The 25,452-nt window shown below is 35.8% G+C and overlaps 1 protein-coding gene and 2 long non-coding RNA genes across 3 annotated transcripts; 1 reads left to right on the plus strand and 2 right to left on the minus strand.

The window, feature by feature from the left end:
- Nucleotides 1-1,308: 1,308 nt before the first annotated feature.
- Nucleotides 1,309-3,929, plus strand: LOC138859009 (uncharacterized). Its single transcript, XR_011398044.1, has 2 exons — nt 1,309-3,187; nt 3,253-3,929. It is a non-coding gene; the product is annotated as an uncharacterized lncRNA (long non-coding RNA).
- Nucleotides 3,930-5,432: 1,503 nt separating this feature from the next.
- Nucleotides 5,433-7,168, minus strand: mRpS11 (mitochondrial ribosomal protein S11). Its single transcript, XM_014243508.3, has 4 exons — nt 6,869-7,168; nt 5,800-6,031; nt 5,675-5,740; nt 5,433-5,620 (listed from the first exon to the last, which is right to left on the minus strand). Exons 1-4 carry the CDS (start codon nt 7,060-7,062, stop codon nt 5,513-5,515), a joined length of 600 nt encoding a protein of 199 aa, XP_014098983.1. The 5' UTR covers nt 7,063-7,168; the 3' UTR covers nt 5,433-5,512.
- Nucleotides 7,169-19,326: 12,158 nt separating this feature from the next.
- Nucleotides 19,327-23,898, minus strand: LOC138859010 (uncharacterized). The gene is made up of 2 exons (XR_011398045.1): nt 21,226-23,898; nt 19,327-21,168 (listed from the first exon to the last, which is right to left on the minus strand). It is a non-coding gene; the product is annotated as an uncharacterized lncRNA (long non-coding RNA).
- Nucleotides 23,899-25,452: the final 1,554 nt, after the last annotated feature.

Raw genomic sequence — 25,452 nt, forward strand, 5'->3', positions numbered from 1 at the left:
GCCAATGTTTTTTGTTTTCCTGTCAAAAAGTCAATGTGTCGAAGGACTGACGCGACGAAAAAGCGTCACAACATTGTGTTGTGGGGAGCGAATCCGAATGTTTTGTAATAAATAAAAAAAAATGTGGAGTAAACAAATTACGTTTTTTTAATAGTTCCCGCCATACATTTGGCCTTGAAAATATTAATAGCGGATATTCAATACATTTTGTGGACTAGAGAATTCCCGTCATAACATTTTCTTTGAAAATATTATTAGCGAATGTTTTAAATATTGTTCTACCACTTTCATGGTAATTCCTTCTAAGTAAAATATGATACCGCCATACCAACATAAGAGAATTTGCCGATAATTCGCATTCCGATAATTGTGTTTGTTTATAAGTGATAATATTATGAATGTGTGCATACATAAATACATACACTCGCCAGAAAAAGTCTGCGTAAACGCTTATATCTTATATTCTTTTGTTAAAAAATAACTTTTATATACTAAATTTTAGAGCATAATCATATTAAGTGCTTTATCACTAGTCTATTTCATAATCCCATAGTATAGTAAAATGGGAATTCCCTACGTAATAACTAAATGTAAAAGTGTCGGAAAGTTAGTTTTTTTTCGTAAAAGTGATTTTTTTCTATTCAGTTTGTTATTTAGAATATCGATAATATAATAACGATAAAATATTTTTATATACATATTTCTCTAAATAAATCATGTAATTGACACCATTATGGAGTCACAAAAGTACAGAATTGCGTTTTGCTCTCGGCATTTCACATTCAATTTTCAAGTGTCGATAATTACGTCAAAAATCAAATATACAGGTTGGTTGGTCTCACCAAGCACTACTAGCAGAGAACGTATATCATAGAGAAGGTTCAATTGCGGACCAGCGTGTGAATTGTCAAAACCTAACAAGATTTTAATAGAGGATTTCACCACTTTTGGCTCGGAAGGAGAAATTTTAACAGTGGAGAGTGAACAGAGCTGAGCATTGTATGAAAATTATGCTCAGAGACTTGCTTTGATATTACAGCTGCATGTTAGCCTTTTGGCATATATTCTTATACGCTTATATGCAATCATATTTATTGATATGAATATCATTTTGCGAATTTTTATGAATGCATGCAAAACTGATAAGATCTTTTAAATTATGAAAATTCGAAATAATATTTATAGTCAATTTGGGCATTTAATAATTTTATTTAGTTTTTACTAAATAATAGAGATTAAATTTATTACGATATATGTATGTATGTACATATTTTATCATATTAATCTTATATAGTCATATGTATGTACGTATGTATTTGAATGTACGCATTCAGAAAGTCAAATCATGATTTTATCACTTATCAATACACTATATGTGCGCGCATTGATTTATATGTACACGCATATATCTACATAAAATTGCCGAACAAATAATGCATACACAAACCAACCTACATATGTGTGTGCGTACACATGTAAATATGTCACCCGCAAAAACTACAAACATTGTTCTACAAAAACAACAATCGTCACAAGTCAATATGTCAGCCAAATAGGCGAAGCCCAAATTTATAGTAAATCACACAACAACAACATTTTCATTCATGAACGCAGGCGTACTTTCAACAAGCAACCTCGCTTCATTCATAAAACAGACACCCTCTCATCTCCCCGAGCATGCGTTTGCCAACAAGCATCTTTTCGCGACGATGGCAAAAGCTAAAAATCATAAATTGAACAAATTTCTGATATTCCCTCTGGAAGGGAAAAGTTGCAACCACGCAAGCCCACAAAACACAGAAAAAATTGACAAAACTGGCAACAAAGCTTTTGTCGATTTAAAATATTTTACAATTTTAAAATATTTTTCCGTGTCTCACAAAAATCTGCGTCAATATGTATGCATGCTCATACATAAACATACATATTTACGATAGTTTGTAGGCAAAGCTACCGCTGGAAGCGGTGACATTAGGCGGCCGTTCGTTATTTTTTTTCGGCATAGCTCGGATTTTCTACCAACAACACAATGTTGTGACGCTTTGTCGTCGCGTCAGTCCTTCGACACAGTGACTCTTTGACAAGAAAACAAAAAACGTGAGCTTCGGCCATTGGTTGTCCAGGGCAACGGAGATTTCCCATGAAACAATGAGTGTACATATTTACATACATACGTTGCATATAGACAAATTAACAATTATAATGGGTACTTTCATATTTGTTTACATGCAAACATAATTATACATATATATTTGAATAAGCATATTTGGGACCACTTCGTCTTTTCTTATCGGGTTATGTCAAGCAAGAGGTGTACAAAATCAAACCCAGAAATCTGACTGAACAGAAGCAGTACATTAGATAGATATTTGAGGCAATCCCGACTTGAACCCTCCAGGCCGCATTAATTTTCTGATTAGGTGTCCAATATGCATGGCTGAGCATGGAGGAATAATTAATTGTATAAAATAAAATTAAAATTTTCTATACAATACAACAAAGATAGATAAAAAGAAACTTATTACGGTTAATTTTTGTAGAACGATTCGTGAGCCGCCCTGTATATGCAGAATATCTTAAAATTATATATAAATTCGTTTGCGCATTGTAAATATACGAATCTGTAAGCGTACATTTCTTAACATTGAAATTAGCATTATTTTTCTCAATTAACATTCAAAATGCTCAATTCTGCTATTTTGCGCTCCGCAGGGGTAAAATTCTGGTGAAATCCGCTTATAATGAGCGTTTGAGGTGAGATCCTCTTAAGTTGGCGAGTAACCCTCCGTCAAGAGGAACATTTTGACAATCGGCACACCATGAACCTTCTCTATGATATACGTTCTCTGCTACGAGCCCCAATTTTTTTTCGCAAGTTATATCTGTCGTGAGAACACATACAAAGTTACAAGTCATTCTGTCAATTAATTCTTTGTTTACGAACCATTTGACGTTGACATGTCAGTATTTTTTTAATATGGAAAAAACTGAATATCGCGCAGTGATTAGATTCTTTGTTTTGAAAGGTTTAAATCAAAGAAAATTTATGAACAATTGTTAGAAGCGTATAAGGAGTCCTCACCTTCAAAACGCACACTTGAATTTTGGGCTGGTGAACTTAAACTAGGCTTGAAGACAATCCACGCGAAGGACGACCAAAAACCGCAACCACACAAGAAATCATTGAGCAAGTTCATAATATTGTTAGTGAATATCCAAGTTTAACTAAGCATGAAATTGCTATTGCCATAGGCATTTCAGACGAACGAGTACTTGATATTTTAAATGGGGAATTACATATGAAAAAGCTGTTTGGTAGGTTAGTGCTGCGCCGGTTAACAATTCAACAAAAACTGAATCGAAAACAAATTTCTCAACATAATTTGGAGCGTTTAAATTGAAAAATGAACGTTTACAGTGCACTGAAGCTGGTTGTTCAGTTCACAACGAGCAGCAAAGAAAGTTATGGCATCAGTTTTTTGGGATGCAAAAGAAATTTTGTTGATTGATTATTTGCAGAAAGGTAAAACAATCAACTATGAATATTATTGCAGCCTTTTGGATTAGCTGAATGAAAAAATTCGTGAGAAAAAATCACGCTTTGCAGCACAAAAAAATCATTTTTCATCAAGACAATGAACCTGCTCACAGAGCTTTAACGAATTAAAGTACGAATTACTTTAGCATCCATCGTATTCACCAGATTTGGCTCCCAGCGACTACTACCATTTCAGAAACCTAAAACAATTCCTTCGTGGAAAGCGTTTTTTGTCGAGTAAAGAAGCTATTACAGCCGTATACGGGTATTTTGCAGAGATTCCGTAAAGTCATTATAGGGATGACATAAAATTATTGAAGGATCATTGAAATAAGTGTATTGAAATTAAGAGAGTAAATATTGAATAAAAAAATAAATTTCGTACCAAAAACATTACTTTTTCATTTCGAGCGCATAAACTTTTCAACCAACCTATATTATGTATTCATATGTAAGCATATACATACATATTTTTCTTTTATTTTTCGTCCCAATTTTTTTTATAAATTTAAATTAATGTGATGAATTCAGATTATAAAGTGGAAAGATTTACAATATTAAGATTTACAATATTAGAGAACATATCAAGCACGGTCTTTCGAAACTTCATTATCACTTTCCAATTTGATTATATCTGTAATTTTAATCATTGTGAATACAAAAATACACAAAATAACTTTTAGAGAAAGTAAACTTTGGAAGTGAAATCAGAACAACAAAAGAAGCAGAAAAAATATCACAGTTGAAAATTGAGAATGTTACATTTTCACATGTTTAATAATATAATATTCGCTCTTAAAGTTGGTTTAGTAAATTTATTATCACATTTTAGTATATAATTTCTGTTAAATAATGTTATACTAGAATTGAAGGTTTTTATGTATATATATGTATATCTCAAACTCGTGTAACATAAAAAATTACTGCAATAATTCCAGTGTTGAGAAAAAGTTCAATCACAATTTAAGATGAGTACATAATGGCTCTCACATAATCGGGCTAAAATCGCAGCCACGAATGTAAATGTTGACAAAATGTATGTCCAGATACAACAGTTGTTGCTAGGTGATCTGATGTATTTTAAATCAATCGATAATTTTGTTGATAGAAATGAAAATTAAATTTAAAAAATGTCAATTTGTGTTTCTAAATACACTAAATATACACACATAATCCTCGGTTCACCTATTACTCTTTAGAGTAATTTGAATGCAACTCGAATATGCAATAGTACACGTTTAATAATCAAAGAGATTACAGGAAATTTTATTGCAGCAACCATTACGACTGGAAAAAAGGTCCCATTGTCACGTATCCCAATAGTACTATACCGCCTATAACGTTTTCGTCTTTATTCGTAAATATCATTTGCTATATTGAATAGTTTATAATCAGGGGTGTTAAGGAATTCAAGACAGATTTGCGTAGTTGTCAGAATTGCGAACCAATTCTGATTTTGAATGGTGTCACATAATCTGATTGGATTTGCGTCTTTTCGAACATATCCAAACTAATATTCGAATCAGCTGTCTACTAATGTGATAAAATTTTCAAATGAATAAATTAGGAAGCGTTTTATACATTTGAAATGCTGAATGAAGTCAACTAAAGTTTACAATGAGTTCCGCTATTTTAGCTCTTATTTTATTTGAAGAAAAAAAGCAACGAAAAAAATAAAAGGAATATATTAAAAGAGCACAGTAATCCACTTGATGCACCAGGGGAGTCGCATGTGAAATTTGGCTTGCATTTACTTGTATGTTTGTATACATTATCGACTGAATAAAGACGCGTTTGGGTGTTAAATTATGTTTGTTACGTTTTGTAAATTCTCTTAAAATATCTTTGGAAGATTTACATCCACCCGTATCCATAAAAAAAAAAAAAATTAGTCTTGACGTTTCCTTCTGGCAAATTTAATATACTCTGTACAGGATAATATTAATACAACTTAAATATATACAACATTTTAATTTACAAACTTCTTTGCTTTCTAGCACGGGGAGGATTCCATGATACAGGTGTTGCATCAGTAATGGAAACAATATTAAGACCACCCATTTGCAAACCTTTAATTGCAGACTGTAATTAAACTAATTTCATACATTGTCAAAAAATATAATAATAATGTTTTACCATACGACCAGGTCCCAATCCACGCACTTTTACGCGAACGGTTTTCCAACCTAATTCTATTGCTTTCTGTAAATAAATGAGATATAATATTACCGCGTGATATTTTAAAACTTCATGTTATTTACCTCGCTAATAGTTATTGCAGTGGCTTGAGCTGCAATATTTGTACCTTTGCGAGTGTTTTTAAAACCTTCAATACCGCAAGATCGGATTAGTCTAGGTATACCTTTATTATCGGTAACGCTGATTACAGTGTTGTTAGGTGATACTCGTATATTACAAATAGGTAATTCAGCAAATGGAATCCCATTATATAATTGGTGATAAGTTTTGACATCGGGGAAGAATTTTTCTTTCCTGCCAAATACAGTATATTGAAGAAATTAATATCTTATCTCAGTGGCAAAACCACCAACTTTTTAGTTGATATATTCTCGTGCGTTCTTTTTAAAACTAAAATTAATATATTATATTTAAGATAATTTTTAATCCCTAGACAACTAATTTGAGATGATGAGACTCAAGTAAATAATTGAAAATTTTGTTAATTACATAACCTTTGCTATCCTATCATTATTTTCTTGTTTTCTCTAGTTATCCATTAGATATTTTTATTTCACGTTTATACATATGTAAGTATATATGTACTTATATGTAGTATGCTATTACATTGGCGGGCCTGAGCACACGGTCAAAATATGAATTAATAGGTTAATTACGTTGTGCATTTATAGAGCGGGCAACTCAAAGTAGCCATTTCAATTTTAAGGAAATTGAAATCTGCCCAGATCAACATATGCGAGCATTGTCTTGATTGAAACTATTGCACATTACCTTTTAATATTAGGATGACGAGAAACGAATTTGAGACATGAGTGTATTAGCAGACATAACAGGAACGGACGCAATTTTTATCCTGCCAAGAACGTCAATTTCCGGCAATCATTAAACATTGATCGACAGTGTAAACAAAAAAAAATGCAAAAATATTACAACGAAAAAGCAACCGTCACAAATGAAAGCACAATTGGTAAATGTATAGTTTAGGTCCCCCAAGGAAAGAGGCCTCAAAAATTCTTTCTTATTAAAAAAAATTTAATTTCTGAGGAACCCGTAGTTGCGGGACCTAAACTATACATTTAAATTTTTTTACTACAAATTTATTATCGATTCGTAGAAATAAATCTTGCTTACTTTTGGATTAGCGTATCTATGTCAATCGATTTCTCTCCAATTGTTCCCTCGTCTTTATCAGGGAGGGAAGCCATCATTCCCTTCCTATCTTCTACTTTTCGCATAACAACAGAAGTGTGAAGCTTACAAGCCTCTATAATATATGAAAATCGAGGGCCACACATCTCAACAACAGAATTTAACACACGTATCATCCTGATTCTTAGCAGAAATAATCAGATTCTGACAATGTCCCTAATTCTTAGGCTTACCAATAACGATACAGCTACTAATGCTACGTCATATCAAAATAATCATTAGTGATGGTGATCATCGATTAAAATTAACCATGTTAATGGATTTCAAACGAAACCTACGAAACGAACCCAATCAACTATTACACCCCATCTCGATGTGTAATTTTTGATTACCCGCTATTGTCGACTGTATATAATTGCTTTAAACTTTAGCTTTGCTTGACTCCGCCCACGAAGGCTTTCCTTGACCAAACTTATATAATATTTTGTTGGCGGAGAGCAACAAAATATGACTTATGGACGCGCTGTTGTTGGAGCGACAAATATGTTTTTTTAAGCGCGCCGAAAGGCGCCAGTGCAGTATGAGTGTGCGAAATAATTTTTAAAATATACTTGTTTTCTTAAAAGTCGAATTTTTTATTTTAGATATATTTTAATGTGTACAGTGTAATTAAAAATAAGTTCATTGAAAAATTCGTGCAAAGTGTGTTAAACATATATATATATATAAGGAAATATATAAAATAAGACGATTAAAATAAATTATCCTTTACCCAACAAAGTAATTGGACATTCCTTTTCATTCTGAATTTGTTTCCATGGCGCTCGAAGTGGAGGTTCTCCAGATCAAGAATATATATAGAGATAGCCGCGGGAAACTTAAAGTTTTTGAGATATTTGCATTTAAATTTGTAAAATTCAACCATTTAAAGTAAAATTTTTCACTTTCATATCCACTAACATTTCACTTATTCATTTCTACATATTTATTTCCCATTATATAGTGAAAAAATAGCTTTAATTCAATATTTAAAGTTTTGTTTTATTCTATTTATTTACCTGGATATTACGCAACCAAGAAATTTGAAGAACATTTTATTATGATTTCAAGCAATTTATGCATTGTTCAATATGATGTAAAAGTGTAAAACAAATAAGTGTAGTATTAGTGGATATAAAAGTAAAAAATATAGGATTAAAATTTATATAAATTGAAAAAATACGTACGATAAATTGTTGAATTTTTCAACTTTATATGCAAATATCTCAAAAACTATAAGTTTGCCGCCGCTATATCTATATACATCATTTATCTGGAGAACCTCCTGTACAGCCCAAACCCATTTTAACTCTGAAATCCTGGGACGGATTATTATATACACTATGCTCCAGAATTTGAATTGTATTATCTATTTTTTGTATGTAATATACGAATATGGATATTAAATAGACATAGGTATTTTAGAAAAAGGTTTGAAATTGTATTGCGCATTGTAACGCACAGTGTAAATAAATCTTACAAAAATTTAAGACTCTGATATGAAAGGGAATGCAGACCATTGCAGCTAAAAGGTTGATGTTCATGAGGCCAGATAAAACAGTGCAATTCGGGTGCGCCAGTTGAGCGAATTGTCATGAATGTAGGTAGTCCATTTCCCACAAATAAATTAGGAAACAAATATGCTTCGGTAGTCAAGGACCACTTGAGCGAATGGCCAGAGGTATATCCAAATCCTAATCAAGAGGCTGAATCATAGCAGACGTATTCATGAACACGTGGGTAACGAAATTTGGTGGTGAAAGGAATCTCGAGTCAGCTTTAATTCAGAGGATGTAAAAGAAACTGAGTACTAGGAAAACACTTACCTCTGTTTTACATCCGCAGTCCGATTGCATAGTTAAAGGATTTAGTCGAATTTTGGAAGAAATTTTGAGGAAAAAGGTAGCCAGATATCAAAAGAATGTGATACCCATTTATAATTTTTCCTGGCGGCAGATCAACCTGCTGTACATGAAATAACAGCAGCAGACTCCAGTGAGAGCAATTTTTGATAACAATCTTTGGCAACTGTTTAATTTTAGCTTTGGAATTGACCCCAATAAGAGAAGAACGGCTAAGGAGTCAACAGCACCCAAGAAGATGAGATAAGCGGCATAAATATTGTACTATACGTTTGGTACCGCAAATATGTCTAATCGGGACTACTGGACTTAGGTATAGGCCAGAACAAAACACAGTATTTATAATTTGCAAGAATCCTCCAGGCATCGAAATTCGTGGTTGCCAGAAATTTCGAGTGGCGATATTTTGGCAATGATCTACTATATAACAGTTCTAGTTCGAATGCTGCCGTGTAAAGAGCGCATGAGATTAGAGTAAGAAATAGTAAGCTGGTATAATGAGTAGTAAGGCGTTAGGTTGTTCGAATTAGAACTAAAGATAAGTGTATAGCCATTGTTCTAGGCCATAAATAGATTAATGCCCAATTAACAATTTCGAATTTATTTAATTTAAGTTTACATTCAATTTCTTTTACTCTTAACACTCCTAATGCTCTATTAATAATGTGCTTAATATTATGCTAGACGGATTTTCATCCCGTCTTGTGCTTGGTTTCTTATTACCTACGTACATACAAGGTGCGCTTAAAAGTAAACAGGACTTTTAAAAAAAATACATAATAAATGGTTTTATCGGCAAAATCAATTAATTTTATTCAAATAGCATGTCGAACGAGTGTTTTAGCTCGTTGCCCGGTATGGCCGCCAGTATGCCGGTGCTAGTCTTTTGAATGGCCTCCACGTCTGCATAACGCTTTCCTTTCATCGGCAAATGCGTTTTTCCGAAAAAGTAAAAGTACACAAGCGTCGATCGATGAGACGGCGCATTATCGTGCAACAAACGTTAACTTCCATCGCTTCAAAGCTCCATGAAAGAATACCGCATTAACGTTTTACCGGGTAGAACAAATTCTTTGTGGACAATACCCTTGGAATCATAAAAACAAATCAGCCTTGTCTTCACTTTTGATTTCTCCAGGCGCAATTGTTTGGGTTTGGGTTCATCGTCATTTATGTCCTCGTTTCGGTAAAAGTTTTACCAATTTTAAAACAAAATTTAATGTTGGCTCTTTGTTCGAAGCTCATTTTCGCACCGATGACAAAAACATACTGACACTTAAAATACAATAGCTTCACTTCCAATAGATGAAATGTCATGAAATTTTTACCGGAAGTCGCTAAAGGGTAGCAGATTCTAACGCACTAGTCGACATAGAGATGGCACTAGAGTTTACTTTGATACCTTTTCACTGTTTACTTTGGAACGCACCTTGTATGTAAGCATGTGCGTATATGATGATGCGGGCATAGGTATGAAAATATGTATGTTTGTGTGTATGTATATATCTACCTCCTTACAAAGCGAAAAGTGAGAACATAAAAAATGCAATTATGTTCAATTATAGAAAACCGTAACATATGTATATAAATGTAAGAATTTGTGTGAATATGCATAAACAGTGCTCTTACAGAGGTGCCTAATTAGAGGTCACGGTCATCCGAATTTTCACAGTGTCGTACTTCTGACCAAACATGCTCCCCCCACTGAAATGCTTGCATTTCAATCCGAAATAGGTAATGGTGCAACTTTATGGATTGCTCTTCGTATAATCCCTTTTGTAGTTTTGATGTCCACAATCCCCTCACTTTGTCGTCTGAACCAGGAGCGATGTCGATAATTCTGCCAAGTCACCACTGTTGTGGAGCCAAATTGGTTTGATGAATGATGACCATTTGACCAATTTTGATGTTGGCTGCCGGCTTCAACCACTTGGAGCGTTGTTGTAGGATAAGAATATAGTCCCAGGAACGCTGCTTCAAATACGTCACCAGTTGCCATTGCGTTAACGAAGATACAGTGTTAATATTGATGGCTTTGTCTGCCATCGACAGTAATGACGTTTCGATCAATAGATGAGCTGGGGTTAACGCTTCGCCATCATTAGGATCATTTGAATAAGGTGTCAGCAGGCGAGAGTTTAGGATAGATTTAACTTCAACCACAACGGTATGCAGTTCTTCATATGTCAGGTGTGCATTTTACATGGTTTTTTTTTATGGATTTCATAGATTTTATTGCCGCCTCCCATATACCTCCAAATTGCGGAGTCCGAGGCGGAATAAAACAAAACTCCAAACCAGTGTTGGTGCTATAATTAGTGATGCCATCATTATTCGTTTTATTAAAGAACTGTTGATTAAGATCCTTTAATTTTCCTTGAGCACCGACGAAATTTGTGGCCTTGGCGCAGTAAATGCGTTGAGGTATGCCGCGTCTTCCTACAAAACGTTTTAACCAAGTATAAAGTTATTAATAGACCAATTGGATACTAATTCTGCATGTATGGCTTTAGATGCGAAGCATACGAATATCGCTATGTACGCTTTGTATGGAGCTCTTCCACGAAGACCATAGGTCGTACTGAAAGGGCCGTAAAAGTCGACATATAACTAGAAATGGGCGTTGCATTCGCAAGCGATTACCAGGTAGAACCTCCATGATTTGATTCATTATTTTAGGTTTATAATGAAAACAAAGCACGCAATTTCGATAAATTTTCTTTACGATTTCGCGGGCATTTATAACCTATATGTATGAACAATAGGTGCTGTGGATTTTGAAGTCTTTCAGTTTCTTCCACGAATTCGATCTGTTGAATAGCTATGATGATTCTCCACAAATTCTGCTCAAGTTCCTCTACCGTTGGTTGAATTATCATTGCTGGTGTAATTTGCTTGTTGACAACAATTCGAAAAATGTATGCAACTATGCGAAATAATCGGTGGTACGATGACCAGCTGTTGATAATGACGTTGATAACATTCATCCCTCGTTGCTGCTTTTGCTACACTTGAAGTTTATTATTTTTCATTGTTCCATATCGTAGATTTTAATGTTAGCTTCCTTCTTGCTTACAGGCCATTCTGATGAATTTTTCATTAGAAACTGTGGAAAAGAGAACCAAATTGTACCTACAAGATCTTGAGTGCTCCAACCAATTTAAACAATGTCTGCGGGACTTCGCGTACTTGGAACATGTTTCCAGCTGATGCCAGCTGAAATTTCTTGAATTTCAACAAAGCAATTTAATGTGGCCGAATGAGTGTTGCGCCACTTCAGCAATATTTCTGAGTGCAAAAATAAATGTTAGTGCTGAATGTCAATAACTTGTCCTTATTTTTTTGGCAAGTCCTACTCAGTAACAGTACTGCACATAGCTCCACACGAGGAAGACATTGCGCTTTAATAGGCGCTACTTTAGATTTCGCAATCAGTAATGTTGTTTTGTAGGTATGATTTATCTTAAAACGTACATAAATGCAACACCCATACGCGCGCGTTGATGAGTCTGCGAAATCATGAAACTCACCATCAGAATTGGATGTTGTTTGTACATGGCGGGGAACTTCGATTTTATTATTGAAGTTTAAATCAGATGTAATCTGCAACAAAATATTATGTAGATCTGGTGGTGTTTCATCCCAATCTAATCGGCGAATCCACATTTTTTGCTTTAATATTTTGCCACGTATGATCACGGGGTTCAATAAACGGAGGATATCAAATATTTGGAGATAATAGATAAAACAGATCGCTTGGTGACTGACTGCATATCTGGCAATTCATAGCGATAACAAAGGGTGTCAGCTAAAGGTTTCCACGACGTTCCTAAAGCTTTGGTAATGTTTTCTTCAGTGGTTTTAATTATGACTTCATTATAAGTTGCGCCAGATAATTGTGTAGTATTCGAGTGCCATTTAGTAAGAGAAAGACCATGAGAACGAAGAACGCCTATAGTTTTAATTTTTAATTTTTGTAAATTGTCTATGCTTTCTGCACCAGTTAACAAATCGTCAATAAAAAAATTTTCACGAATAGTAGACGATGCTAGTGGAAAGGGATCTTTATTGACGTCAGCAATATGAAATAAACTGCGAATAGCGAGGAATGGTGTAGAAGCCAAACCGTTAGTTACAGTTTTGAGTTGAAACAACTTCAATGGCTCATAAAGCGCGTTTCTCCATAAAATGAGTTGATCTTGTTCGGTGGTTAATACATAAGGATACAAGCAAAATGACAATAATGTCATGTTTAGTTCGTCAGTTAACAAATCGTCAATAAAAAAATTTTCACGAATAGTAGACGATGCTAGTGGAAAGGGATCTTTATTGACGTCAGCAATATGAAATAAACTGCGAATAGCGAGGAATGGTGTAGAAGCCAAACCGTTAGTTACAGTTTTGAGTTGAAACAACTTCAATGGCTCATAAAGCGCGTTTCTCCATAAAATGAGTTGATCTTGTTCGGTGGTTAATACATAAGGATACAAGCGAAATGACAATAATGTCATGTTTAGTTCTGGTTGAATTGTTGCTTCAACCATAAGTATTTCATTTAATGAGCGATCAGAAGTAGTGCGCGCAGAGGCGTCGAATATACCCCGAAGCTTGGTCGTAGTACTTTGTGGACGGAGGATACAATGATGCGGAATTATATAGAGTGAACTATTTTAATCAAAGTTCTTTATGGCAACCATGTGCCCAGGTTCAATGTATTCTTTTATGAAATCTGCATACATATCTTTTAATAATTTGTTGTTAGATAGAAGACGTTCAAGAGCAAGAAATCTCTTCCCGGCATTGTAGAAAGAGTTGTATAATATTGTATGTGAACGTTTTGAATGAAATGTTGTTCGCATAAACGTTCCTCTTCGGACAATATTAATGTCTTTTCAGTGAAATTTTCAATTTCCCAAAAGCGTTGAAGAATTGAATCGATGGATGGATTTGAATTTAATGTGATATTGCAAATGGATGGGCGGGAAGTTTCAAAACTGCCATCTACAATTCACCCTATTTTGTAGTTTTGAAGGCGAGGTGAGCTTTTTTCAAGAGAGATTGTGTCTTCTTGAAGGCTTTCAAAAAATATTTCTGTATTGAGCAATAAATCTATAAGTTGTGGTTTGTAGAAGTAGGGATCCGCAAGCTGAATGTTTACAGGAATATCCCATTTAGAATTGTTAATAAAACTACTAGGTATTTGTGTCGTGATCTGTTTAGTTATCGCAAATTGCGATATACAAGTAAAATCTCCAATACGAGATTTGATTTTCGCATTTACTGCATACTTTGAATTAGAACGAACATCTGAAATACCTGAGATTTTCTGATGTGAGAAAAACCTCTTAAGCTGCAACCGCTTCACTGTTTCTTCGGTGATGAAATTTAATTCAGAACATGAATCCAATAACGCAAGAGCTGGCTGCATCTCTCCAAATTTGTCCTGTATGTAAATTAGGGCTGTTGGTATTATCGCTCTTTTACGTGTGCATGCGATGAGTGAAACTGGTGGATTGGTTGGTGAATGATGCGATGGATTCGACGAAGGAAACGACACAGGTGTTTGGTCTTTCTCTTTAGGTTCTAACTTGTGTACAAATGGATAATTCGTAGCTCCAACGGTGGCGAAACGTAGATGAGAGTGATGCGATTGATGACATATACGGCAATGAGATTTCGTTGGGCATTTAGATACTGTGTGTCCTTTGCGTAAGCAATTGATGCAAGCACCTGTTTGCTTCACCCAATCAAAACGCATTTTAGCTGATATGATGATACAATTTGACATCGCTTTAATGAATGTATTTGCGTTTTTCTTACCGAGTAGCTTACAATCTCGCTGTGTTACCTTTGAGTTTTCCCAGTTTGAACAAGTTTCTAAATACTGACAGTTCCGATTTAACCAATTGTAGCAATCGTAACATGATGGCAAGTATTGTAGTTAAACTCTCGGTTTTGATTGTATGCCGATTTTGCATCAGAATCAATTTAAGTTAAGACGATATTAATTAGCATTGAATTCATTATGTCGTTTTCTGAGCCCAACAAGAGTAACGAACCTCGCAGCGCTGCAATAGTGTCGATGATATATCGTAGACTTGCTGCGTCAGATCTTTTCATAACTGCAGTATTAAAAAGCGATATAATGTGGTCTTGAAAAATCAATACGTTATTGTCGTATCATTCTTTGATCCGTTGTATAGCCTTCGGATAATTTTCTTCGGTTACCTGAAAGGGTTCGATTACGCTAAGGGCTGGTCCTAAAAGACAGTTTAAAAGATAATTAAATTTGTCCACCTTTGGCATTGTTGGAACATCGTGCACCATGTTGCAAAAGGTGCGGAAAAGCGTATATATTCCAAATATTTGCCGTAAAATTTTGGTAATTTGAGCGACGGCAATCGGTTATGATAACTAGTATTTCCAAATGTCGTTGCGTTGAACATGCTAGTGTTCAACTCAGAAACGCGGTTTCTGGGGTTGATTAACGAAAATATTTTAGATTTTGTTGAAATGATGGATTTTATCTGATGGAGAAAGAGTTTCAATATTGTTCTGAGCGTCGCAAATATGTTGAAAATAGGAGTCAACAATTTGTAATTGATATTCGAGAACATTCGTATCACTATCGACTTCTTCACAAGCAATTCGTTGCTTTATACTATGTAGGTTGCGAAGAAGGTGATTGTTCCTCATCAGCCATGTTAGGCATATTGGCTTTACAGATATTAGGCATTTGAAGGTACAAAATAAAATATATAAAATATTCGAGTACCTGAGCAATAAAAAATATGACGATGTTATTGTAGATGTAGCAAAAGCAGATCTGCAATCCGATGAATTTGTACCGCAAAAAGTCCCGTATACTTTCACTGTGACTTTGGCGAGTTGACGAACTGTCGGCAACTTCGACAAATATTGATCAGAAAAAGTCTCAAACGAATGTTGAAAACCACGTATAATCTCTATATACGATGATATGTGGCAAGAGTTGCTATCTGCGCTAACACAGAATGTTGCCCGGGCACAACATTCCGAATGATCCGTTGCTTCAGGTTGTTGGATACCGCTACACTGCTTCAGACGATGCGATAGTGTAGGCGAATTTCGTGTGGTTGAACAAACGCAGAGCCAGTATTTACACGAAACGAATTTTAATTTAAATTAGACATTAATCTATTAGCTTTCTTTGATAGAAATATTAAATATAGAACACATAATAGCCCAATTAACGGTTGTGAATTTATTTAATATAAGTTTACATTCAATTTCTTTTATTCTCAACACTCCCAATGCTCTATTAATAATGTGCTTAATATTATGCTAGCACAGGTTTTCATCCCGTCTTGTGCCTATTTTCTTATTACCTACGTACATATATAAGCATGTGCGTATATGCTTATGCGGGCGTAGGTATGTAAATATGTATTTTTGTATGTAGGTATATATATATGTACCTACTTACAAAGTGCAAAGCGAAAAGTGAGAACATAAAAAATGCAATTATGTACAAATCATAGAAAACCGTAACATATGTATATAAACGTAACAATTTGTGTGCATATGCATAAGCAGTGCTCTCACAGAGGTGAATAGCTCAATTCAAAGTCACGGTCATCCGATTTTGCACAGTGTCATACTTCTGACCTAACAGCCATTAAATTGGGACTTTTATTTAACAAGCCTCGTCGTCCCCATTTTACCTCCTTCGGTGTGGTGTGTAGTGGCTCTTCATGTGTTGGCGCCGTGCAGGTGTTTCGTTCCTTACATTTCTTGGACGGTACTGTGGAGCGGCAGCTGAGCGTTGATGTTGTATCTGGTGGCTGGGCGGCGGCCGCCTGACAGCGCCGCGACTGCGTGGTGCGGGTGGTCGCCGAACGTCGCGCCTGGAGGTGCGGTGAAGGAATGTATGATGTAGCCTTCCGCACAATTGACACGAACACTCCGAGTCACACTCTTGCGTCGTATGGGTGAGACTTAGACAATTGAGGCAGTGTCCATGCGCCTGATTGATTTGAAGATGCTACAGTGCTGTAGCCGGTGTGAGCGGCGACACAGCGGACATCGGGTGCGGTGCGACTCCGGTGGCACCAATGGCGACGCTAGCGGTGGTTGGGCTGTGTTTTGCGCAACAGCTGTGACAGTTGTTGCAGCGGTCGATCGGGGCGTTGGAATCGGCCCAGTGCGTGGCACGTTGACAGCCGATCGAATGGTTGGCGTTGGGGTTGTTGGCATTTCCACATCCATATTAATCTATATGAAAAGATTAGATTTAGTATATGTTTGTGGCATATAATTGAATATGGGCAATTGTGCCACGTGATGTGGCACGCGTGGGTCGGCGTATTGATCGACCATTTCTGTTTGGTTTGGGATTGTTGTTAACTTTTTTATAATCTCGCAACATGTTGCTACAGAGTATAATAGTTTTGTTCACCTAACGGTTGTTTGTATCACCTAAAACTAATCGAGTTAGATATAGGGTTATGTATATATAAATGATCAGGACGAAGAGACGAGTTGAAATCCGGGTGACCGTCTGTCCGTTCGTCCGTCTGTCCGTCCGTCCGTGCAAGCTGTAACTTGAGTAAAAATTGAGATATCTTTATGAAACTTGGTACACATGTTTCTTGGTACCGTGAGACGGTTGGTATTGCAGATGGGCGTAATCGGACCAATGCCACGCCCACAAAACGCCATTAATCAAAAACAAATAAATTGTCATAACTATGCTCCGGATAAAGATATAAGACTGTTATTTGGTACATGAGATCACATTAGGGAGGGGCATCTGCAGTTAAAATTTTTTTTAAGTGGGCGTGGTCGCGCCCCTAATAGGTTTAATGTGCATATCTCCTAAACTACTAAAGCTATAATAACCAAATTCACTGGAAGCAAATATTTTTAGCATTTCTACCTACGGTGTGAAAATGGGTGAAATCGGGTTACAACCCCGCCAACTCCCCATGTAACGGTACTGTTAAAAACTACTAAAAGCGCGATAAATCAAGCACTAAACACGCCAGAGACATTAAATTTCATCTCAGGGATGGTATGAGATGACTTTATAGAAAACGCGTGGGCGTGACACCGCCCACTTTTAGGTGAAACCCCATATCTTGGGATCTTTTTAACCGATTTCAAATTTGATACATAACATTCTTTTTATATTTCTATATTATGGTGCGAAAATGTGCGAAATCGGATTACAACCACGCCTATTTTCCATATGACACCATTTTAAATACCACTTGATTCTTTCACTTTCCACTATGCAAATCAAGCAACAATGATTATATCAGCGTAAAACTTTGCGCGAATAATACGTTTAAAGTATGCCACCTTGTGACCAAAAATTCTCTAAATCGAACCAAAACTGTTCAAGCTCCTAGGTACTGAATATGTGGACCCCAGTACCTATAGTTGACTTTTTACCGTAAATATCGGCCATTGTGTAAGATATATAATTGAAATTCATATAATAGAATAAATAAATGAAATTATCGATAATAGTATGTCTTTGTTTCAAAAATGTGTTGAATCGGATCAATAGTTCTTGTAGCCCTCATATATCTAATATAAATATTTTTGAACTTTTGCGTGACTTTATCCCGCTTATGTGAGTTATCTCAATGAAAATGAGAGGCATGTTAGTAGTATGTGGTATTGGAAAAAATAATAAAATCGGGTTAATACTGCCCTCAAATTCCATATACTACTTATAATGCTTTTCGTTATTCTAACCAGTTTTATGCCGAATATGTCGGTCAGTGAGTATTAATATATTTTTTTATATATAAAATTGCTTCAAAATATGTTCTCGAGTATAGCTGAGCAATGTCAAAATTAATATATTTCTCTATCCCCAATATATATATGATTTCCGTCTTTCCACCTGACTTTACACCGTTCCGGTTGATCAACGTGATATTTTAACAAAATTAAGTGGAAAAGATTTCTTAAAAATTATGTGGTTTGACTCTGAATTAGAATGAAATTAGTATATACTAAGTCTAAACCTCACACCTTCATATAATGATTTCCGATTCTCTAGTTGACGTTTGCCACCTAAGCTTATAATATAAAATTTAGCCACTTTGGTGGAGTTAATAACACATTCATACTTATGTATATCTCACTTCAAGCAATAAAATTGAGATTAAGTTAATGGCCTTTAATATAAGTAAAGAAGATACCAAATTTGATTGTAATTTAATCACGATATCATTTAATAATGGAAGTCTAATTCAACATTTTTTAATATACGGTTTGGAGGAATTTTCTGGTCTTTGATTGTCCCAGCTCACATGTACTACTTATGGTATAATTTTTTTCGTCAATTTGATAATTTAATGAAATTAAATGGACAGTTTTTCTTAAAAATAATGTATATCGCTGCATATGAATGAAATTGGTCTAGACTTTTAAACCTTATAACCCTAATATACTGATTTTCGCTCCTCTGGTACAACAGCAACCTCATATACCCCACATATTAAATCTAACCCCTTTGGTTCAGTTTATATCACAAATACCATATTTGAGTTAAATAGTTTCTTTTTATAAAAGTTAACATTTCGGAAGAAAAAAAAGTATTGACACAAAATAAATCTATGATCAATAACATAAGTTAACAAGATACCAAATAATAATCGAGTAATCAATGTTGAATTCTTTCGCAACATTTTTATACCTTCGCAACATGTTGCAACAGAGTATAGTTTTGTTCACCAAAGAGTTGTTTGCATCACCTAAAGTGATAGATATAGATTTCTATATATATATATTTCTTCTAATATTTGGTGATAATCAGTGGTTAGGTATATTTTCTCAGCCATCATGTTGAACTTATTATAAGATATACCAGACAACAATGCTAAAAAAGTTTCTTAGAGTGCTGGAGTTTGTATAGAGCACAAAAATCTTTATAGAAAAAATTGCTATAATTAGTGATGCCATCATTATTCGTTTTATTGAAGAACTGTTGATGAAAATCCTTTAATTTGCTTTGAGCACCGACGAAATTTGTGGCCTTGGCGCAGTAAATGCGTTGAGGTATGCCGCGTCTTCATACAAAACGTTTTAAACAAAGTATAAAGTTATTAATAGACAAATTGGATACTAATTCTGCATGTATGGCTTTAGATGCGAAGCATAGGAATATCGCTATGTACGCTTTGTATGGAGCTCTTCCACGAAGACCATAGGTCGTACTGAAAGGGCCGCAAAAGTCGACATATAACTAGAAATGGGCGTTGCATTCGCAAGCGATTAGCAGGTAGAACCTCTATGATTTGATTCATTATTTTAGGTTTATAATGAAAACAAAGCACGCAATTTCGATAAATTTTCTTTACGATTTCGCGGGCATTTATAACCCATATGTATGAACAATTTAACTTGTTGTGGTTTTTGAAGTCTTTCAATTTCTTCCACGAATTCGATCTGTTGAATAGCTATGATGATTCTCCACAAATTCTGCTCAAGTTCCTCTACCGTTAGTTGAATTATCATTGCTGGTGTAAGTTGCTTATTGACAGCAATTCGAAAAATGTATGCAACTATGCGAAATAATCGGTGGTACGATGACCAGCTGTTGATAATGACGTTGATAACATTCATCCCTCGTTGCTGCTTTTGCTACACTTGAGGTTTACTATTTTTCATTGTTCCATGTCCTAGATTTTAATGTTAGCTTCCTTCTTGCTTACAGGCCATTCTGACGAATTTTTCATTAGAGTTTGTAGAAGTAGGGATCCGCAAGCTGAATGTTTAAATCAATATCCCATTTAGAATTGTTAATAAAACTACTAGGTATTTGTGGCGTGATCTGTTTAGTTATCGCAAATTGCGATATACAAGTAAAATCTCCAATACGAGATTTGATTTTCGCATTTACTGCATACTTTGAATTAGAACGAACATCTGAAATACCTGAGATTTTCTGATGTGAGAAAAACCTTTTAAGCTGCAACCGCTTCACTGTTTCTTCGGTGATGAAATTTAATTCGGAACATGAATCCAATAACGCACGAGCTGGCTGCATCTCCCCAAATTTGTCCTGTATGTAAATTAGGGCTGTTGGTATTATCGCTCTTTTACGTGTGCATGCGATGAGTGAAACTGATGGATTGGTTGGTGAATGATGCGATGGATTCGACGAAGGAAACGACACAGGTGTTTGGTCTTTCTCTTTAGGTTCTAACTTGTGTACAAATGGATAATTCGTAGCTCCAACGGTGGCGAAATGTAGATGAGAGTGATGCGATTGATGACATATACGGCAATGAGATTTCGTTGGGCATTTAGATACTGTGTGTCCTTTGCGTAAGCAATTGATGCAAGCACCTGTTTGCTTCACCCAATCAAAACGCATTTTAGCTGATATGATGATACAATTTGACATCGCTTTAATGAATGTATTTGCGTTTTTCTTACCGAGTAGCTTACAATCTCGCTGTGTTACCTTTGAGTTTTCCCAGTTTGAACAAGTTTCTAAATACTGACAGTTCCGATTTAACCAATTGTAGCAATCGTAACATGATGGCATATTGTAGTTAAACTCTTGGTTTTGATTGTATGCCGATTTTGCATCAGAATCAATTTAAATTAAGACGATATTAATTAGCATTGAATTCATTATGTCGTTTTCTGAGCCCAACAAGAGTAACGAACCTCGCAGCGCTGCAATAGTGTCAGATCTTTTCATAACTGCAGTATTAAAAAGCGATATAATGTGGTCTTGAAAAATCAATACGTTATTGTTGTATCATTCTTTGATCCGTTGTATAGCCTTCGGATAATTTTCTTCGGTTACCTGAAAGGGTTCGATTACGCCAAGGGCTGGTCCTAAAAGACAGTTTAAAAGATAATTAAATTTGTCCACCTTTGGCATTGTTGGAACATCGTGCACCATGTTGCAAAAGGTGCGGAAAAGCGTATATATTCCAAATATTTGCCGTAAAATTTTGGTAATTTGAGCGACGGCAATCGGTTATGATAACTAGTATTTCCAAATGTCGTTGCGTTGAACATGCTAGTGTTCAACTCAGAAACGCGGTTTCTGGGGTTGATTAACGAAAATATTTTAGATTTTTTGAAATGATGGATTTTATCTGATGGAGAAAGAGTTTCAATATTGTTCTGAGCGTCGCAAATATGTTGAAAATAGGAGTCAACAATTTGTAATTGATATTCGAGAACATTCGTATCACTATCGACTTCTTCACAAGCAATTCGTTGCTTTATACTATGTAGGTTGCGAAGAAGGTGATTGTTCCTCATCAGCCATGTTAGGCATATTGGCTTTACAGTTATTAGGCATTTGAAGGTACAAAATAAAATATATAAAATATTCGAGTACCTGAGCAATAAAAAATATGACGATGTTATTGTAGATGTAGCAAAAGCAGATCTGCAATCCGATGAATTTGTACCGCAAAAAGTCCCGTATACTTTCACTGTGACTTTGGCGAGTTGACGAACTGTCGGCAACTTCGACAAATATTGATCAGAAAAAGTCTCAAACGAATGTTGAAAACCACGTATAATCTCTATATACGATGATATGTGGCAAGAGTTGCTATCTGCGCTAACACAGAATGTTGCCCGGGCACAACATTCCGAATGATCCGTTGCTTCAGGTTGTTGGATACCGCTACACTGCTTCAGACGATGCGATAGTGTAGGCGAATTTCCTGTGGTTGAACAAACGCAGAGCCAGTATTTACACGAAACGAATTTTAATTTAAATTAGACATTAATCTATTGGCTTTCTTTGATAGAAATATTAAATATAGAACACATAATAGCCCAATTAACGGTTGTGAATTTATTTAATATAAGTTTACATTCAATTTCTTTTATTCTCAACACTCCCAATGCTCTATTAATAATGTGCTTAATATTATGCTAGCACAGGTTTTCATCCCGTCTTGTGCCTATTTTCTTATTACCTACGTACATATATAAGCATGTGCGTATATGCTTATGCGGGCGTAGGTATGTAAATATGTATTTTTGTATGTAGGTAATATTATGCTAGCACAGGTTTTCATCCCGTCTTGTGCCTATTTTCTTATTACCTACGTACATATATAAGCATGTGCGTATATGCTTATGCGGGCGTAGGTATGTAAATATGTATTTTTGTATGTAGGTATATATATATGTACCTACTTACAAAGTGCAAAGCGAAAAGTGAGAACATAAAAAATGCAATTATGTACAAATCATAGAAAACCGTAACATATGTATATAAACGTAACAATTTGTGTGCATATGCATAAGCAGTGCTCTCACAGAGGTGAATAGCTCAATTCATAGTCACGGTCATCCGATTTTGCACAGTGTCATACTTCTGACCTAACAGCCATTAAATTGGGACTTTTATTTAACAAGCCTCGTCGTCCCCATTTTACCTCCTTCGGTGTGGTGTGTAGTGGCTCTTCATGTGTTGGCGCCGTGCAGGTGTTTCGTTCCTTACATTTCTTGGACGGTACTGTGGAGCGGCAGCTGAGCGTTGATGTTGTATCTGGTGGCTGAGCGGCGGCCGCCTGACAGCGCCGCGACTGCGTGGTGCGGGTGGTCGCCGAACGTCGCGCCTGGAGGTGCGGTGAAGGAATGTATGATGTAGCCTTCCGCACAATTGACACGAACACTCCGAGTCACACTCTTGCGTCGTATGGGTGAGACTTAGACAATTGAGGCAGTGTCCATGCGCCTGCATTGATTTGAAGATGCTACAGTGCTGTAGCCGGTGTGAGCGGCGACACAGCGGACATCGGGTGCGGTGCGACTCCGGTGGCACCAATGGCGACGCTGGCGGTGGTTGGGCTGTGTTTTGCGCGACAGCTGTGACAGTTGTTGCAGCGGTCGATCGGGGCGTTGGAATCGGCCCAGTGCGTGGCATGTTGATAGCCGATCGAATGGTTGGCGTTGGGGTTGTTGGCATTTCCACATCCATATTAATCTATATGAAAAGATTAGATTTAGTATATGTTTGTGGCATATAATTGAATATGGGCAATTGTGCCACGTGATGTGGCACGCGTGGGTCGGCGTATTGATCGACCATTTCTGTTTGGTTTGGGATTGTTGTTAACTTTTTTATAATCTCGCAACATGTTGCTACAGAGTATAATAGTTTTGTTCACCTAACGGTTGTTTGTATCACCTAAAACTAATCGAGTTAGATATAGGGTTATGTATATATAAATGATCAGGACGAAGAGACGAGTTGAAATCCGGGTGACCGTCTGTCCGTTCGTCCGTCTGTCCGTCCGTCCGTGCAAGCTGTAACTTGAGTAAAAATTGAGATATCTTTATGAAACTTGGTACACATGTTTCTTGGTACCGTGAGACGGTTGGTATTGCAGATGGGCGTAATCGGACCAATGCCACGCCCACAAAACGCCATTAATCAAAAACAAATAAATTGTCATAACTATGCTCCGGATAAAGATATAAGACTGTTATTTGGTACATGAGATCACATTAGGGAGGGGCATCTGCAGTTAAAATTTTTTTTAAGTGGGCGTGGTCGCGCCCCTAATAGGTTTAATGTGCATATCTCCTAAACTACTAAAGCTATAATAACCAAATTCACTGGAAGCAAATATTTTTAGCATTTCTACCTACGGTGTGAAAATGGGTGAAATCGGGTTACAACCCCGCCAACTCCCCATGTAACGGTACTGTTAAAAACTACTAAAAGCGCGATAAATCAAGCACTAAACACGCCAGAGACATTAAATTTCATCTCAGGGATGGTATGAGATGACTTTATAGAAAACGCGTGGGCGTGACACCGCCCACTTTTAGGTGAAACCCCATATCTTGGGATCTTTTTAACCGATTTCAAATTTGGTACATAACATTCTTTTTATATTTCTATATTATGGTGCGAAAATGTGCGAAATCGGATTACAACCACGCCTATTTTCCATATGACACCATTTTAAATACCACTTGATTCTTTCACTTTCCACTATGCAAATCAAGCAACAATGATTATATCAGCGTAAAACTTTGCGCGAATAATACGTTTAAAGTATGCCACCTTGTGACCAAAAATTCTCTAAATCGAACCAAAACTGTTCAAGCTCCTAGGTACTGAATATGTGGACCCCAGTACCTATAGTTGACTTTTTACCGTAAATATCGGCCATTGTGTAAGATATATAATTGAAATTCATATAATAGAATAAATAAATGAAATTATCGATAATAGTATGTCTTTGTTTCAAAAATGTGTTGAATCGGATCAATAGTTCTTGTAGCCCTCATATATCTAATATAAATATTTTTGAACTTTTGCGTGACTTTATCCCGCTTATGTGAGTTATCTCAATGAAAATGAGAGGCATGTTAGTAGTATGTGGTATTGGAAAAAATAATAAAATCGGGTTAATACTGCCCTCAAATTCCATATACTACTTATAATGCTTTTCGTTATTCTAACCAGTTTTATGCCGAATATGTCGGTCAGTGAGTATTAATATATTTTTTTATATATAAAATTGCTTCAAAATATGTTCTCGAGTATAGCTGAGCAATGTCAAAATTAATATATTTCTCTATCCCCAATATATATATGATTTCCGTCTTTCCACCTGACTTTACACCGTTCCGGTTGATCAACGTGATATTTTAACAAAATTAAGT

Source organism: Bactrocera oleae, chromosome 2 (genome assembly GCF_042242935.1).
Source record: "Bactrocera oleae isolate idBacOlea1 chromosome 2, idBacOlea1, whole genome shotgun sequence".
NCBI classification, from domain to species: Eukaryota; Metazoa; Arthropoda; class Insecta; order Diptera; family Tephritidae; genus Bactrocera; species Bactrocera oleae.

What these genes read in the sequence shown, in the direction of transcription:
- mRpS11 (XM_014243508.3), bottom strand. Translation starts at nt 7,062, where the DNA reads ATGATACGTGTGTTAAATTCTGTTGTTGAGATGTGTGGCCCTCGATTT. An exon ending in ATAGATACGCTAATCCAAAA is followed by an intron (nt 6,032 to 6,868) that starts GTAAGCAAGATT and finishes TGTATTTGGCAG; the next exon opens with GAAAGAAAAATTCTTCCCCG. An exon ending in CTGCAATAACTATTAGCGAG is followed by an intron (nt 5,741 to 5,799) that starts GTAAATAACATG and finishes ATTTATTTACAG; the next exon opens with AAAGCAATAGAATTAGGTTG.